At 37.4% G+C, this 17921-nt stretch overlaps 1 protein-coding gene across 2 annotated transcripts in view; it reads left to right on the top strand.

The window, feature by feature from the left end:
* The window catches only part of LOC6052854 (transient receptor potential protein), a 35316-nt gene extending 17882 nt beyond the window's left edge, over positions 1-17434 (top strand). The window contains exons 7-14 of one of the 2 annotated variants that reach the window (XM_038259018.1): positions 2988-3222; positions 3284-3582; positions 3644-4204; positions 5602-5766; positions 5847-6069; positions 15839-16001; positions 16060-16447; positions 16523-17434. In XM_038259018.1, coding sequence (XP_038114946.1) covers positions 2988-3222; positions 3284-3582; positions 3644-4204; positions 5602-5766; positions 5847-6069; positions 15839-16001; positions 16060-16447; positions 16523-17206 — 2718 coding nt within the window. In that variant the 3' untranslated portion in view covers positions 17207-17434. Of the gene's footprint in view, positions 1-2987; positions 3223-3283; positions 3583-3643; positions 4205-5601; positions 5767-5846; positions 6076-15838; positions 16002-16059; positions 16448-16522 lie in introns of both variants that reach the window. The other variant, XM_038259015.1, reaches the window with a different exon arrangement.
* The last annotated feature ends 487 nt before the right edge of the window (positions 17435-17921 follow it).

The raw sequence follows: 17921 nt of genomic DNA, 5'->3' as shown, positions 1-17921 counted from the left end.
ATTTAAAAATTTTCAAAATATTTTTTTCGAAAAGATCGGAAAATTTCAAGAATGTTTCATGTATTAACATTGAAAATCGGACCATTAATTGCTGAGATATCGTCATCAGAAAATGGTGGGCTGTTTGGGTGAGACTTAGAAAACTTCAATTTCGGGTAGTCGAAGCAAAATTGAGAATTACCGGTCGATCTCAATACTGAACTGTTTGGCTAAGGTCCTGGAAAAGTTGCTTGTTGACCACATTTACCCGTCCGTGAAAAACATCGTCTCGGAATTCCAGCACGGCTTCATGAAGCAGCGATCTACCACGTCCAATCTGATGGCTTATACAAACTGGATAATCCGGAGGATGGAGAAACGACAACAAGTTGATGCGATCTACGTCGACTTCGCCAAGGCCTTCGATCGAGTCCCGCACAAGCTTACGATCGCCAAACTGACGGCGCTCGGCCTACCTGACTGGGTCACACGTTGGCTAAACTCGTACCTGTCCAACCGCTCCGCTTACGTAAAGGTTGCCGGTTCCCTCTCGTCCGGTTACGATATCCACTCTGGTGTTCCCCAAGGAAGTCATCTCGGGCCGCTGATCTTCGTGTTGTTCATCAACGATTTGTGCTCCCGTCTTCAGTCGAGTAAGCTACTCTACGCCGACGACCTCAAAATCTTCCGACAAATTAGCGATGACGGTGACGTTCGTGCGCTTCAGAACGACATCAACACGCTGCTTCGATGGTGCGCTCAAAATGGAATGGAAGTGAACGAGAAAAAGTGCAAACTGATCTCGTTCTACAGGATCCGGAGGCCAATCCTAGCTGAGTACAACATGGATCAATCAGCACTTGAACGAGTTCAATCCATCGTGGACTTAGGCGTCACGATTGACTGCAAGATGGAATTCAACAAGCACGTCTCCATCTCCGTGGCCAAATCCTACGCTATGCTTGGTTTTCTCCGACGAAATGCAGCTGGCTTCACTGACCTTAGAGTCTTGAAAACCCTGTACCTTTCGCTGGTCCGCAGTGTATTGGAGTACGCCGTACCGGTGTGGGCACCGTATTACGCCGTCCACCAGCAGAAGATCGAGAGCATCCAGCGTCGGTTCGTGAGATTTGCTGCTCGAGTGTTGCCCTGGAACGACCCTGGCACTTTGGCACCCTACTCGGATCTGTGCGCGCTGGTCGGCTTGCCAACACTTCAACACAGGAGGAATCTACTTCAACGACTGTTTGTATTTGACGTTTTGCGGAACAATATCGACTGTAGTGAGCTGCTGGAAGAGGTACACATCCGGGTGCCGTCGAGAGAGCTTCGTAACTACCAGCTACTTTCTATACCGAGACACACGACCAACTATGGACATCACAACCCTCTTGACGCCTGTTGTAGGAAGTTTAATCATCCGAGTATTTTAGAACATTTTGACTTTAATTTGTGCAGTAAGTCTGTGTTTAGAAGTAAAATATTGTTACTTAGTTAGTAAGATAAAATCAAGTCTGAAAAGACGGCAAATAAACAAAAATTTTCGTGTTTATTTTTCTTTAAGCCGCTGTAACTCAGCAACCAGAGGTCCAATCTTCAATGTCTCTTAGACAATTTTATAGCAAATTTTCTGAACTTTTCAAAAAAAATATTTTTAGAAATGGTCACTCATGGTCACTATTTTTAAAAATTGAAAAAAGCAAATCTTTCGCTAAAATCAAACTTTCGGTGGCTATATCTTGAAAACGGAGCCCTTTATCAAAAAAATCTGTAAAGTACTTTTCGATTGCAAATTTAATTTTGCATTAAAAAATAATGTCAAACTTGTTTTGCATGAAACTTCAATTTTTTTTTCAAAAATCACTATTTTTTCAAAAAAAATAACTCGGCGGCAGATTTTTTGACCATGTTTCTCTATGGCTCAAAAGTTGCGGATTTTTGTCCCATAAAACATATCAAAAAATCTCGAAAATCAGAAAATACGTATTTTGGGAAATTGAGTTTTAGTAAAAAAAAGTTTATAAAAAAATCTGCAAAAAAATTCCGTGTACCTATTTATTTCTCAAAAGTCCTCAACAATACCTACAACTTTGCCCAAGACACCAAATTGATCAGAAAATTCACTCAAAAGTTACAGCCTGTTTGAATATTTACATACCATTTTTGTATGGGCAGCTGCCAAAATTGTATGGAGACTTGTATGAGTGAACCAATGACACAAAATAGCATATTTGGCCATAGGGAAGGCCCCCACAAAGTTTGAGCCAAATCAAAAAATACAAATAAAATCCATTTCCGGTTTTGGTAGAGAATTGCTCATATTTGAATCCACAAAACATTTTGTTGTTTTGAAAATCAAGATTTTTGTTGAATCAACGCTAAACGCCAAAGCAACTTTTTCAAAACAACAAAAGATTGTTGTTGAATTGGAAAATTCAAGGTTTGTTTCAACGCAAAATCGGCGTTGATTATATTCAACAAAATTTTTGCTGAAACAAACCTCGTACAGGCTGATTCTAAAAAAACATTTCTCTTGGCCACCATAGCTTGGTTACTGAGGAGTGGTTAGAAGTCGATTTATTGTTACAATTAACAAATGTACACAATTGTTTTGATGGTGTGAGTTGGTAGCATTAATCTTTCGATTTTGGCATTGAGCCCTCATTAAATTTCGAGAGAACGATTCTCTCGACTCTGAATTCTGGGTGTAAGTACTAGTAACATAAAGAAATCACAAAGAAGGGTTTACGAAAATTATTAAATTGAATGTAATTTACCCTTTTTTAATGTTTGAAGATGTCAAAAACAAAAATATTTTACAATGAGAATTTAAAAAAATTAAAGATTTGAAGAAACCAAAACGAAAGGTGAATTTCTGTGCATTTTCTTTTCTTATTATATTCGCTAAAATAAAGACAAGAAATAACAATTTTGTCACATAGTCAATCTAAAGACATGACCTACAAAGATTCAAATGCTGAATGCTTAAAAATCTCTTTTCCGCACAGTTTGTAGCCCACCCCAACGTCCAGCAGCTGCTGGCAGCGATCTGGTACGAGGGGCTGCCCGGCTTCCGGCGGAAATCCCCGATGGGCCAGATCATGCAGGTGGCCAAGCTGGGCGCCATGTTCCCGGTGTACAGCCTGATCTACATGGTGCTGCCCAACTCCGCGATGGGGCAGTTTATGAAGAAACCGTTCGTCAAGTTTATCGTTCATTCGGCCAGTTATGCGTTCTTTTTGAGTAAGTTGCTGCAACGTAAACTTGGTAGTCAATCTGATATAATTTTTGCTATGACTTCCAGTGCTTCTCTGTGGTGCCTCGCAACGGATCGAGCTGCAGGCGCTGGAGCTGTTCGGCAACGAGTGGCTCCAGGGAATCGTCCGGGAATGGAAACGGAAAGAGCGCGGATCGCTGCCGGGGCTGTGCGAGTGCTTTGTGATACTGTACGTGGTGGGGCTGATATGGCACGAGATAAAGTCGCTCTGGAACGACGGGTTGCTCGAGTACGTGTCCGATCTGTGGAACATTGTGGACTTTATCTCGAACTCGTTCTACATCGGCTGGATTAGCTTGCGGTTCACGTCCTGGTTTACGGTTTGGGTGAGTTTGGGAATGATTCAGTTGCTTGAGAAAACTAAAATTTCTTCACTTCTTCTTAAAGCGCGATGCCAACATGGGCCTCAACCCGTGGTACCCCCGCGAGCAGTGGGACCCCTTCGATCCGATGCTGCTTTCGGAGGGTGCGTTCGCCGCCGGCATGATCTTCTCCTTCCTCAAGCTGGTGCACATCTTCTCGATCAACCCGCATCTGGGACCGCTGCAGGTTTCGCTCGGCCGCATGATCATCGACATCATCAAGTTCTTCTTCATCTACACGCTGGTCCTGTTCGCCTTCGGGTGTGGCCTCAACCAGCTGCTGTGGTACTACGCCGTGCTGGAGAAGAACAAGTGCTACCATCTGCCGTCCGGGTTGCCAGACTTTGAGAACTTTGAAAAATCGTGCGCAATTTGGCGCCGTTTTGCGAACCTGTTTGAAACGTCGCAGTCGCTGTTTTGGGCCTCGTTTGGTTTGGTGGATTTGATGGCGTTTGAGCTGGCCGGAATCAAGAGCTTTACCAGGTTTTGGGCGCTGCTCATGTTTGGTTCGTACAGTGTCATCAACATCATCGTGCTGCTGAATATGCTGATTGCCATGATGAGCAACAGCTATCAGATTATTTCGGTGAGTTGTGGTTGGAGTTGAAGGTGTAGTTCTCTGGAAAGGTGACATTTTCTTGTAACTCTATGATGAAAGAGTTGCAAGAAGAGGATTTTTTCAGCAAGAGTCGTACATTTATCCACCGAGGTCCACCGAGTTGGATAAATACGAAGAGTGCTGAAAAAGTCCTCTTTTTGCAACGAGTTCCATACAACATTTTTTGCAATTCCAAAAAACACACACTGAGTGAAATTTTAAGTCAAATTTTCAAGTCCCAAGTAACATTTTTTTCCAGGAGTTCTACAAGAGCTCTTCAAGATAGGTACAGCATAGCAGTTTGGACCGCAGTAGGATAAAACTCTCTTCAAGTACTCTTCCAAACTCCTGAAGAAGTTTTGAAGAGAATTTTATCCTACTGCGGTCCAAACTGCTATGCTGTAGCTATCTTGAAAAGCTCTTGTAGAACTCCTGGAAAAAATGTTACTTGGGGTATTTTGTCAATAAATCGTTGAAATCAATTTTTTTTTTTGAAAAGTGTTAATTTTCGCAACAAATGCTTAAAAGTTCAACTTTTCAGCATTTATTTTAAAAAGTGTTGCTATTCGATTCTTTTATTTTTGGTACCGTCAGTGGGGGTGACTATGGGTCAAAAAACGATACACCTCTCGTATTTTCTTAATAACAAAAACAATTTAAATAACATGGAAAATCTTTCAACGTAGATTTGTTCTTAGACAGTTTACTAACATTTTCCCAAAATATGGTGGATTTTGATGAACACTACCTTAATTGTTTGAAAATTGACCCAATCTCACCCCTTAGAGGGGGTGTCAATGGGTCAAATGAAACTAAAATGATTCTCAAATACAACGATATTGTAACAACAAGTCATGCAACAGTGTTTCTTGTTCGAGGGAATCGTATTAACACGCTACAATGTTTGAAGTGGAGATTTTCAAACATTTGGGTAGTTTTCGAGCAATTCTTACAAAAATATTAGAGAAATGATTTTTCGAGAGGTCATTTTGGCCAAAAACGTACCCCAACTTTAGACATCTGCCAAAATAACAGGATTTGTTCTAGGAATGAGATTTTTTCAGCGAAGTCATCTTAAGATGTCCCCTACACAACCCTTTCAAAAGAATTCATTTTCATTGAGAAGAACCTGAGAAATGGTAAAATCCGTAAAAAATCACTTTGACCCAATCTCACCCCCTAGACCCAATGTCACCCCCACTGACGGTACAGAAAAGTAGGCTATTTCGTCGTTCAAGAATGACAGGAAAAATGAGTAGTTTTACGACGGAATTGCAAAAATGAAATTACTAAACTTCCAGAGAACTGCTTACCCAAGGGGAAAAGAGACCTAAACGAAAGGGTGTAAACCTAAACACGTATCCCTTTATGATTTGCGGTATTAGGAACGTTCGGACAGCGAATGGAAATTTGCCCGCTCGCGGCTATGGATGAGTTACTTCGAGGACGGGGACACCCTTCCGCCGCCGTTCAACCTCGTGCCTTCGATCAAAAACTTTGGCAAACTATGCAAATGCAGCAACGAAAAGCGACCCACCACCAGCATCCTTGTGAGTTCCCCCTTTCTAAATCTTATCTAATCTTATCAATACTTAACAAATAAAATTTTCACTCAAAACTCAATTTCCAGAAACGCAACCGCGAAAAGGCCCAACGGCGCCACGAGAACGTGATGAAGCTGCTGGTGCGGCGTTACGTCACGGCCGAGCAGCGCAAACGGGACGACTTTGGCATCACGGAGGACGACGTGATGGAGATCCGGCAGGACATTAGCACGCTGCGTTACGAGCTGATCGACATCTTCTCGCAGAACGGCATGAAGACGCCGCACGTGAAGCCGTCGGACGGGGGCAGTGCGTGTCTGTACTCTCTTACTTCCACCTCATTTCGTTTCATGGCGTTTTGGTGTAGTTGTAGTTTCGAAACGCTTGGGAAGTGCTTGCTAGTTATGAAAACAATGTAGAAACAATGTTTTTTTTTTTCTTACAAAACTTTGAGATCTACTTCTTGAAGAAGTCTTTTTTTAAATCAAAACATCTTCGGTTTGAAGTAGAGCTTATCAGCCATCGCGTTTTGCAACACTAATTGTTATTTTAATCCAAAACTCTTTGACGTGTTGTAATGGTATTTTAGTAAAGATAACTGAAATGGTTTTTTTTTGCAAATCCTCTGTAAAACTGTCAACTTTCCCTGTCCTTCTGGAGAAGCGAAATAGTTTACTTTTAACACTCGTCGTATTTATTCAACTCGGTAAATTTCGTTGGATATATGTTCGATTCGTGCTGAAAATATCTACTTTTTGCAACTTGTTGCATAAACCATTATTTGATCCATTTACATTCTATGTGTTATTAAAACAAATCTAGGAATTTTGGCGAATTAATAATTTCGGAAAAAAGTGTTATTAAAAAATTGGTATATGAAATTTGAAATTAAACTTTTTTAATAAGTTTATGCCTAATATTAGCTAAAGTTTTTGGCCCTAGACTCTGATCGAATAAAAAAACAACTATTAAATTTCAACCATAATTTGCTAATTTTTTACCCCCAGCAACCTAACCCCGCCTTCACACGGGCTTCGATCTAAAAATTCACCAAAAATCAAATTTTCAACCATTTTTTTTGCCAGTTTTAGAAAAATTTTGGGTTGGAAGTTTAACTTGTTTAATGTAACTTTGCCAACGTTTTTAAAAATGTCATTTTTTTGAAATAGAAGTATGCAGTAATTTTTGTTGTGTCCCAGATTATGTATCTACGTATTTTTTACAGCCCGGGAACATATCGACATTTCCCATACAAACTGAGCGTCCCCTTTTTTGTGGGCCCAGTGGGCCTAAGATGGCGACATTCGATATTATCTAGCCATACTTTTGAAAATAGCGAATAGTTTAAATAAACATAGTTTTTGCCTTGTTTCGGTTTAAAACGACAAAATAAGCAGTCCGGGATCACTTTCTTAAAAAACTTTTTAGAGATACGCCACGTTAACATATTAGTCTAGAACAGTTGAAGTGAGCGTGCCGCGAAAGCCGTCACGAAAAAAAAATTCCCATGCAAATTTTGAGTTACGTATTTAATGGGTGGACTCCGACGAGGCTCACAGGCCATCTCACTATGGGGTTTCAGGCGGCCATAAATCGAAAAACCGACATACTCTAATTATTTTTTTGGTATTTTTTTTTCGAAAATAAACATTCTAACTAAGAAAAATCCGGAGTTTGAAAGTTGTAGGTTCAAAATTCACTGAATTGCAGACCTTCAAAAAAATGATTATTTTTCATAGTTGTACTGTGTAGCTGTTTATGTATTTTTTCCTGCATCATTATATATATTCAGAAAGGTAATTGATTCAACTTTTCAATAATATTTTACAAAACACACTTTTACAGGCAAAAAAAATAATAAAAATAAAGAGAGATAGATTTTTTTTCCAAAATTTAGTTTTTTTCAACTTTGTTAATGGAGTACTTTTTTTGTGTGCATTTGTGCGATCTGAAAATTTTGCAGCTTAAAATTTGAACCATGTCCTAACTTGTCTCCAAATTTCAAAGTGCACTTATGTGCACTTTTTGAGTTATGCCATTTTGAACATTTTGATTCATGCAAGGAAATTAATGATTTCGCGTATACGCTTGGTTAAAATCACATTATTTACCTGCGGAGGCAGAAATGACGTACCTGCTATGTATGTTTTGAAATTGATTTGATATTCATGACTTTGTTGGTACTTAGGTACGTTTAATAAAATTAGAAATTCCTATTCTAAGTATTTTACAGAAACGATTCGTCGAATATTCGTATCAGTTCGTTGTTGTGTTCTTTTGAAAGTATGGATAATAATACCGTAGTGTCCCTGTACGATATAACGAAGCACTATTCTGAAAACGTGAGAACTGCTTTCGAGTATATTTGTAAGAATTACAACATTTCAGAACCATCACATGATCAACTCAGGGAAAAACCACAGAGAAAAAACTACGCATGCTGTTCTGTAGCTTCAAAACGAAATATACAAAAGCCCATAGAAGAAGTTCATATTTTAAGTAATCTAACGACAATCGGTTACATAGTGATTTTGATTTAGAAGAATTTATCGTGGAAAACGTGAATTTTGCAAGTGGATCAACCAAAACGTGGACGAGAATCCATACAATGTTCCATAAAATAAACCGTCTAAAATTCTAAAACACCGCAAAAATCAAATTTTAATTGGAGGAGGGGGTCTTCAAAGAGAGGTGGATTTTAACTCAAGAAAAAGGGGAGGGAGATTGAACGTAAATCAGAAACTTTAACATAGCATAAACCGCCATTCCGTGCATCAAATAACGTCATGATTCGAATTCCCGGACGATTCGAAACCCGGACACTTCAACTTGTTTTATCAATTATTTGGATATAAGTTCGCATTATGAATGTCAAAACTGTGTTATTTGATGAATTCTAACATCAACTTTCATTTAAAGTTTGTTTGAACGCTGTAGTTAATGCCAAAACAATTAAATAAAATAAAATAAAAAGTTTACCAAAAATGCGAAACATTTCAACGGAAATATTTCATTGGCGTCCGAAGCACCGGGAAGGCACAGCAGAAATTTATGCTTTTGATTTTCTTAAATTCTAGCCATTTTTTACATAAACTATCGATTGTATTGATGTTAACAGCTTATTTGAGACCTAAAGAATGCCATTCACTAACATTTCAGTCCAAATTTGTGCGATTTATAAGCAAAATCGAGTGTCCGGAATTCGAAGCAAAAGTGTCCGGATTTCGAATAAGCTTTTCACAGTGTCCGGGATTCGAAGCACAACAAGTCATTTTAATTTTCAAATTTTGAAGAAAAATTGTTAGAAAAGACATATTTTACATGCATTCTCTTAAAACTGACTGTTAATATACATCCTGATGATACTTCTTCATTTCCAACTTATTACATGTTTTTTTGCCAGCTATAACAAAAATAATATGGTACTAAGTGTCCGGATTTCGAATCATGACGTTAGACACAGCACGAATATTAAAATTCACCACTTTAATGCATGTGGCCTCAAATATATGAAAAAATCGAAAATTAAACTTTTTTTTTGAAAAATATCAAAATTAATTTGTTTTCATTATACTAAGTACAAACAACACAAAAAAGTCCTAAAAAAGCAAAAAAATATTTTTGGCCGCTCGCTTATATGGAAATACCCCATAGTGCATCTGTCGGTGAATACGCGCAACTCACGAAAACTGTCTTCTTAGGGTCCGTCTGATTTTTTACAATTTAAATGATGATGGTGCCATTCTATAGCAGGAAATGTGAAAAACAAGTAAACACTTGAAAAAGTTACTATAAAAACGTGAAAAAATTAGATAGACAAAATGTAATTATATTAGGTGGTAGAATAGGCCAAACACTACCAAAAACAAACAAAAACTAAACAAGATCGATGCAAACTAAAATACCAAAAAAAAACACACAAAAAAAGCAAACCAATCCACTTTAACGACCCCTGGGTCTTTTGTGATCTCTGTTGCAAATTTCTGCTCATTTCTAGGCGTCCGAAGGTTATGTGTGGTGAGTCACCCAAAACCTTTTTTACGCAAATGGACCGACGTTTTACTTCCCCATCCGATAGAAGGTCAAGAGGATAAGGCGGGAATCGAACTCGCGCCCACAGCAACTTAGGGATCGGCAGCCGAAGCCGCAAACCACCGCGCCATGAGGCCCTCCCAAGAAAAACATAAAACAAGAGAAGTAAAGTTTTTTGTAGAACAAAAGTTGCTCAAAATGACCTCCTAAACAAGGGGAAAAAAATTTTGAAAAAAATTGGGCAGTACAGGGTTGATTAATTTATAATAGTATTTTTTACAATTTTTTTGCGAAATTCTACGAGAGATTTAACATGTTTTGTCATTAAATATTGCAATTTACAGCAAACATAATTTTTTGCTTCCTGCTTTTTGGGGAAATTTCGAATGATGGCCGACAAAAATGACAATGTGTAATTTTACTTTGTCACTTTTTCAGTCAAAATAGAGGTAATTTTATATCATATAAGAGGTAATAATACAGCTAAAAATTGTATACCTTCCAAATTCACACATTTTTTACTACGTAAAAAGTGTGAAATTTGTTCCAAAATCAAATTAATTTTTTCCATCGATGCATTTATTCACAAAAGTTTCTCCATTCAAAATATTCAAAAAATTGTACACAGCTAAAAAAGTAGTAATTCAGCTGCGTGTAAAAGGCCTGAGTGTAAAATAAATATTGCATTATTTTATGCAATTTTATGTAATTTTACTCCCTGACATATGTAGCCCATCAGTATGGGAAACCAACTTGACCGAAATGTCAATCTGATATATGCGTTTATCCTTACAGCTTTCCATCGGTCTGATGGCCGAGTGGACTAAGACGCCAGTCCTTACTGTTGGTGCTGGGTTTGAATCCCGTCGGTTGCAACTTTTTTTTTTGTGTTAGCAAAAATTTACATGCAGTGTGTAATATTAAGTGTTTATTTTGACGAAGGTGATGTGCACGCTTTTGCATGCGATTTTACCATCGGATTTTTTGCTGTGTACTGAATTTGTAACTGAGCATGACAAAGTTGAATTTTAACATATTTTACTGGCCATGTTTGCATAAATGTCCCATATGCAAAAACAGTAAGCTAGGAAAAACGTAATACAAGTTTGCCCCACCTGCGTTTTTTTCAAAAATCTCTTTATTTTTTTTTAAATTACAGCCTTGCGAAATAAAACAAATTACGAATAATGATTTTTTCTAGGTGCCACTATTACAGACAAAAATTGCAATAGAACCTTCGGATAATCGAAATTCGGAAGCTTCGGATAATCGAGTCTGGACTGTATTAGATTTTTATGAATAAATATCAAATTTCATTAACCAAATATTAACCAGTTGCATGGATACAAAACATGTTTAATACTCGAAATTAAACTGCTTTTACTGTTTTTAAATTCTTAAATGTTTTATATATTTTTGTTCAAATAGTTAGGAAGGGAAGTCTCGATTAGATTTTTTTTGTCAAAATAATATTAAATTTTTGTTCAAACAAAAAAAAAGTTTGTGACTGTGTTTTCAGCATTCTAAGTTGAAAGACTCAAGTTTTGTTGCTACTTTTAAGTGCATTTTCAACAGTAATCATTTCATAAAATTTTAATTTTATTTTATGCACAACAAATAAAGTAGTAATCCAGCTGCGTGTAAAAAGCCTGCGTGTAAAATAAATATTGCATTATTTTATGCAATTTTATGTGATTTTACACCCTAAAATATGTAGCCCATCAGTTTGGGAAACCTACTTGACCGAAATGTCAAGCTCATATATGCGTTTATCCTTTCAGCTGTTCATCGGTCTGATGTCCGAGTGGGCTAAGGCGCTAGTCCTAACTGTTGGTGCTGGGTTTGATTCCCGTTGATAGCAACTTTTTTTTTGTGTTTGCAAAAATTGTACATGCAGTGTGTAATATTAAGTGTTTATTTTGACGAAGGTGATGTGCAATGTGCATGCTTTTGCATGCGATTTTCCCTCCGAATTTTTTTATGTGTACTTATAAAAAAAGACTTTTGAACAGTAATATCTAGTAAATTTTCGATTTTAAATCATGTACATACAAACATCATTTAAAATCGATGTTCCTGGTTAATGTTTGCTCAAGAAAATATCAAATTAATTAATTAAAATTCAATAATATCATAAACAATCACAAACCTGCCAAAATTTCGGTTGAACAAGCTAAATCAGAGCAGACACGTGATATTTGTATACAACAAATAGGGTATATGACCCTATTTTGGACCTAGTACCTATTTTGGACCTATTTTTATTATTCGAGGTAGTTCAGGCTTTTAAAGTACGAATTCACTGAATCCAAACAACAGAAAGTGTAAGCAGGATCGTTTTTAAGCATCTCTTCCAAAAAATGTTAACATTTTTGATTATTTCCTCTTTTTCAGCAACTTTTTCCAATGCCATTCGTATTTCCTACCATTTTCCTAGCACATAGATTAGGTCCAAAAATTCCAGCCTCGTTGCTTATCAGATTTGGCTCGCGACACCTTGATGATTTTTTCTGTTTTGCACTGACACCAAGTATTTTCGTCCGGTTTCCGAGCCATGTAACTGTTGTTTATTCAATTCTTTTATGTTTTTCATCACTAAACCATTGAAATAACTATACTATTATCGAAAAAAACTCAATTCAAAATATTTTTTCAAATCAGTCGCGTTGGATCAGTTTTGGACCTACTTTGCCGTCGGTTCAAGGCTATCACCAACACATGTATAACAAGGTGTTGCCAGTTTAGTTTATCAATTTATTTCGATATTTCATTGAAATTAATTGATAATTTTTAATTTGATATTTTGAATTGAATTTCTTTACTGTAATTATTTGAAAGAAATCTAAGTTTTAAAAGCAAATGATTAACAGCAACAACGAAAATATGTTTTTAAACGATAAAATTGCAAATTGATGATAGAGATTTAGATGATTGTTAGGACCGATGGCAAAGTATCCCAAAATTTAAACTGATGTTGATTTATTTTTGTCGTAACATCATTATCACCAATTTAGTTGCATATATTTTTAATTGTTGCTTCAAAAAATGCAAACTGGCTACCCTGTTGGAATTGAAGGGGAAACGATTGAAAAACCTAAAGGGTCTAGTTCATTTAATCATCAGCTGTCACCGTGACAGGAGCTGTCAACATTGCTTACGAGTGATTTTTGAAAAAGTCGTATGAATTAAATTTAAAAAATCTTGAGTTAGTTTTGAAAAGATCCTTAGCGCTAGTTATAAACAAATCAATTTTTCGATCAGTTCTCGATCAATTTACGAATTATAAATAATAAATGCTTTGAATTTTCATCTGCACGTCTTTTAAATGCTCTTTACTGGAAAACAAACAAAATTTGGTTTGATTCAGAGAAAAAAAAATCAAATAAGTGTCGGAGATCGTGATGGCTGTTACGACGTATTGCAAAACTAATCAGAAAATATTCATATGGAAAAAAATTACCGTGTCAATCATGTTAGAAACACAATTGAACCAGCTAGAAAAATAAAAATCATCGAAAAAAATTGCAATAGAGGTGCGATGTTAACTTTATGAATTTTATGATTTGAGACATATCTGATTACCGTAAATCTGAGTGACTTTGATAGGTTTGAGATTTTTCCGCAAAATGAAGAGTACAAATTAAATACGTTCGGAATGGTATGGAATCATACTGACCGTGGTAGAGAAGTGCTCGAAGTACCTTATGAAGAACTTTTCATGAGATTTTAAAGGTTTAAAAGTTAGTTAACTATAATTAATAAAATGTTGATAAATAGCATTATTTTAATCTTCTTAAAGTGTCATGATTTTCTCAATGAACATAATTTTGAATCATAAAACAGAATGCATTTTCGGATTCTTCAGACAATCTTATACTAGGAAAAGTAAAAAAGTTTGTGAATAATAAGTCTTATTAAATATTATTTGTTTTTGAAACATAATTTAAAAAAATCTTCTTATTTAAAGGCATTTTCAGTAAAACAAATTTCATATAAAATGTGAAGACTTTTGAGTCGTTCTTTGAATTCAGTTAAACATGTAATATAAATCTATAATTTAATAAACAAAACTAGTTTCAACGAATTTCAGTCAAAGTTCTGAATTTTCAACAATTTCACCTAAAACTTATATGTATAAGGTTAAAAAGCTTAGTTAACTAAATATTGACATAAACGATTTTCTTAAAAATTATATCAGCAACCTAAGTGATGGTAAGTTCGAAGTAAAAATAATGTTTGAACACCTCAAATCTGCTTTTAACAAAACAAACTATGACTATCAAAGGTACCCTGGTATTCAAACAAAGATTTTTTTCAAATATTACATTGTTTTTAAAAGTGCAACATGTAGTTAAACTTTTTTGTCAAGCAACTATAAAGTTTAACATGACAGATGAGAAAGTTTCACACCAAGTTACAAGCTATTATCTCCCTTTAAAATTTCTTGATTGTTTAATAATATTTGAACTTAAGCTCTGCGTAAAATTTAGAACCTTTTTTTCATTGTAACTTGTTATGTATTGTGAATGTATCTCTGTCATTCATTTAATTTTAAGTTAAGGTGTTTTTATTGCGACTAATAACGGGTTGTCTTTTATGTTCTAATGCTTGAACAATTAGGTCGTAAGAATACGCAAATTGTAAATAAGACAGAGACCTGCTAAAGATGCGCGAGTTTCCATTCAATATAATTAAAACACGTTTTCAAATTCCAACCCATTGTTTTATCATAATTATTTAATTTCTGAAATAAATATTTTCCAAATTATAATCGTGGATAGGCCCTTTGGTTTATCAAACCGAGTTTCTGTAAGTGTGCGTGTTGCCGCCGCACGCCGCAATTCGAGTTGTCCAAATTTCAACCAATCAGAGTGTAGGTCCAAAATAGGTTCAGCGATGTCTCCAAAATACATTCAATAAGTCCAAAAAGCATCCAAAAAAATGTTTTACTTGAAATGCTTATTACAATGAAATGGTTAAATTATTTCCAAATTTCAATAGTACACTTTGTTAAGCATAAATTAAGGCACAAAACAATCCTGAAACGAGCCAAATTAGTTAGACCGTTCCTGAGAACAATGCGAAATATGTTGACGCTTTGCATAGTAGGTCCAAAATAGGGCCATATACCCTATGTAATAATCTATTTGTTCTTGTAAAAATCATACTTTAATACGGTTTTATGATTTAAATTTCTGAATAAATCCCATATCTTCAAAAACTCAGTTAAAACATAATTTTCAAAATGTATAGCGGTTTGCAATCTTCTACAAAATTGTTTTTTGTCTTATTTTGCACATTTTGATTATTAAATGACACATGAAACACATCATTTGATATGTTTTCTGAACTGTTAGTATAAAGTTTCCAATAAATAATAAAGGAATTTAAAACAAAAAACTTTAAATATAGATATCTCAGAAATTTCCCGATGAAACATTTCGCTCTTAGAAGCATTCGAAAGCGGAAAAAATTTCCCGTTAGACACATTTGAAAGTACCGATGACTATTTTTTCCTGAAAAGTTTGTTTTACAAACACGCCGTGGGGTGCTTTTGCAAGTAAATTTGAGTGGTGAACTTTTAAGAAAGTAAGTCCAACTTGTGACGATACACTACCTTCCCTTTAATAAACAATCGAATCCAGAAGAGAAAAGATCGCCAGTTGTTTTGGTCTGAGCCGGGATTTGAACCCCAATCCACCGCTTACGAGGCGGAAACGTTACGCTACGTAGCTCGGTCAATATGAAATAATAATAATGCTTTATTTATAAAGATTTTGCAAAATTCTACGTCAAAAGTTACGAGAAATAACATTGGTGTTGCAAAGTTGTTTAAATATGACATCCAGAATTACAAACTTTTCTTCAAAATATTTAGAATTTTATGTTTTTTCCAAAAAATATTAACAATTTTTTAATTTTAAGATTGCTTCATTTTACCGTCATTGCACCTCAGTCTTCACCAAGCATAATGCACACATGCTTCATAATTTAGTTTTATCTTATACCCAAAATAAAACATATTCTTCTTCAAACTCCCCTCTAGTCGCTGGCAAGAAGGGCCGCGTCATGGAGCGCCGCATCCTGAAGGATTTCCAGATTGGCTTCGTAGAGGGCATCCTGAACGAGCAGTTCAACGGGGACAACAAACCGGTTGACGTGTTCAGCACCATCGCCAAGGCTATCGGCGGAAAGACCAGCGCCAAAAAGTACGTTGTTGCTATCTTGATGTGATTCAATTATTTTAAACTTTAATACTCTTCGCAGGAAACCCGAAGACTGGAACGCCCTGGTCCGGCGGAACACCACGGTCCGGGATCCGATCGGAAACTCAACCGAAGCCATCATGCGCCGCAGCCGGCAGAGCTTGCGCAAGCAGATCATCGACAACTCCAACCAGGGTCTGGAGATGGACACGAACAATCTGGTCGCGTTCAACCCCAAGCTGTCGGAGGTGACGCCGGTGACGCGAGTGGCGTACGTCAAGTTTATGACCACCAAGTTGAAAAAGGACATGAAGGACATCGAAGGAGGCGATTTGGAGGGTGATGATGAAGGTGGGGCTGAAAATGCGGCCGGAATCGCAAACGAACGACGAGGATCGACCAAGCGGAGCTCGCTGAAGAAGTTGGTCGACCTGAAGGATAAGATCAATGTGAGTTTGAAACATTTTGAATTTATTTAAAGGCACGGGAAATATTTTTGACCGTCTTCGTAATTCTTATTTCAGAGCATTGAAGCCGCCACGGCTGATAACAAGTCTCCTGCATCCCAAACGACATCTCCTCAAAAAGAAGACGACATTCCGCTCCGAGAATCCCCACCCACATCTTCCTCCCCGGTCACGATCGAACCTCCTCCAGGACTGGCCAACACCACCTTCAAGGATGAAGACCACCGCATCGACATGACCAAGGTCCGCGTCCGCTCCCCGGTCATCGAAGACCCCAACGAGGACGGCGTAGCCAGCGAAGACGGCGACGGTCACTGTCTGTCCCCAAAACGAGTCGACAGCATTCCGGAGCGACCAAACTCGCCCATTCCAACGTCCACTCCACCGCTGGACAAGCGAACCGACGCCGGCAAGCCATGCGCGGCGGACGTTTTGAAGGCAGGTTCAATCAAGAGTCGGACCACTTCTCCGCCTCTGACGGTCGAAGCCGGTTCCTCATCCCGGTCACCCACTCCGACCCGGTTCGAGGAAAAGATGGTCAAACCCAGAACACCAACCCCGCCAAAGTCCCAGGACACCTTGTCGCCCACCGGTTCGACCAAGTGCCCACCGTCCCCAACGCCATCCAATCGCTTGGAACCGCCGAAATCCCCCGCCCGAAGTGCGTCCCCGTCGCCCTCAATCTGCTCCGACAAGGGCAAGTCCAAAGTCACCGGCAAAACAATAAGCGGTTGGATGTAGAAATTAAATTACTCGCGGTATTTTGGCTAGTATTTCCCTCCGAGTTCCCCAAACCCCCACCCCCAGAAACCCACCGACCATCGTCCCTCGACGACCACATTCCGGGCACCAATTTGTGGCCCGGTTATGACGGTTTTCATTCAAACGTTGTGCGTTTTACGAAATAAATAAAGTGATTTGAGTTGATTCTTGAATGTTAATAAAACGCGACGAGCAATCTCGCTTTGATGTGTTGTCTTTCAATGTGGCCCAATTAGGGCGGGCTATTTTTGGTGGGGTAGGGAAATACACGGTACAATGACGTACAATTGAGACTTGCCTCGGGAGCAGATTGACCTTAAAAGTTGTTTACCAACTTTGACCAGGTGAGTAAACGTATTCTACATTTGAAACAAGGAAAAAGCTGAATGATGCAATTTGCACCACATATTTGAAACACAGAATAATAATAAGTTTTGAAATAATTTCAGAAAAAAAAAGAAAATAATATTTATCTTTTTTCCAATTTTTTTATCATCAGTTCGTACTCGATTATCTGAAGTCCCGATTATCTGCAGATTAGGTTATCCAAAGTGAATATTTTGATTGATGTTGCGTTTTATTGCGTATAAAGAAAAGACAAAATTAGTTAAAAACGGTTTTATAAAACATTCTCAGCCTGTGTCAAAAAGCTGGAGATTATAGGGCTTTTGTTAATTTGATTTGGTTAACCGCG

The sequence above is a fragment of the Culex quinquefasciatus genome, chromosome 1, assembly GCF_015732765.1.
Source record: "Culex quinquefasciatus strain JHB chromosome 1, VPISU_Cqui_1.0_pri_paternal, whole genome shotgun sequence".
NCBI lineage: Eukaryota > Metazoa > Arthropoda > Insecta > Diptera > Culicidae > Culex > Culex quinquefasciatus.
Note: the sequence above shows the minus strand (reverse complement) of the source record. Positions and strands in the feature narration are given on the sequence as shown.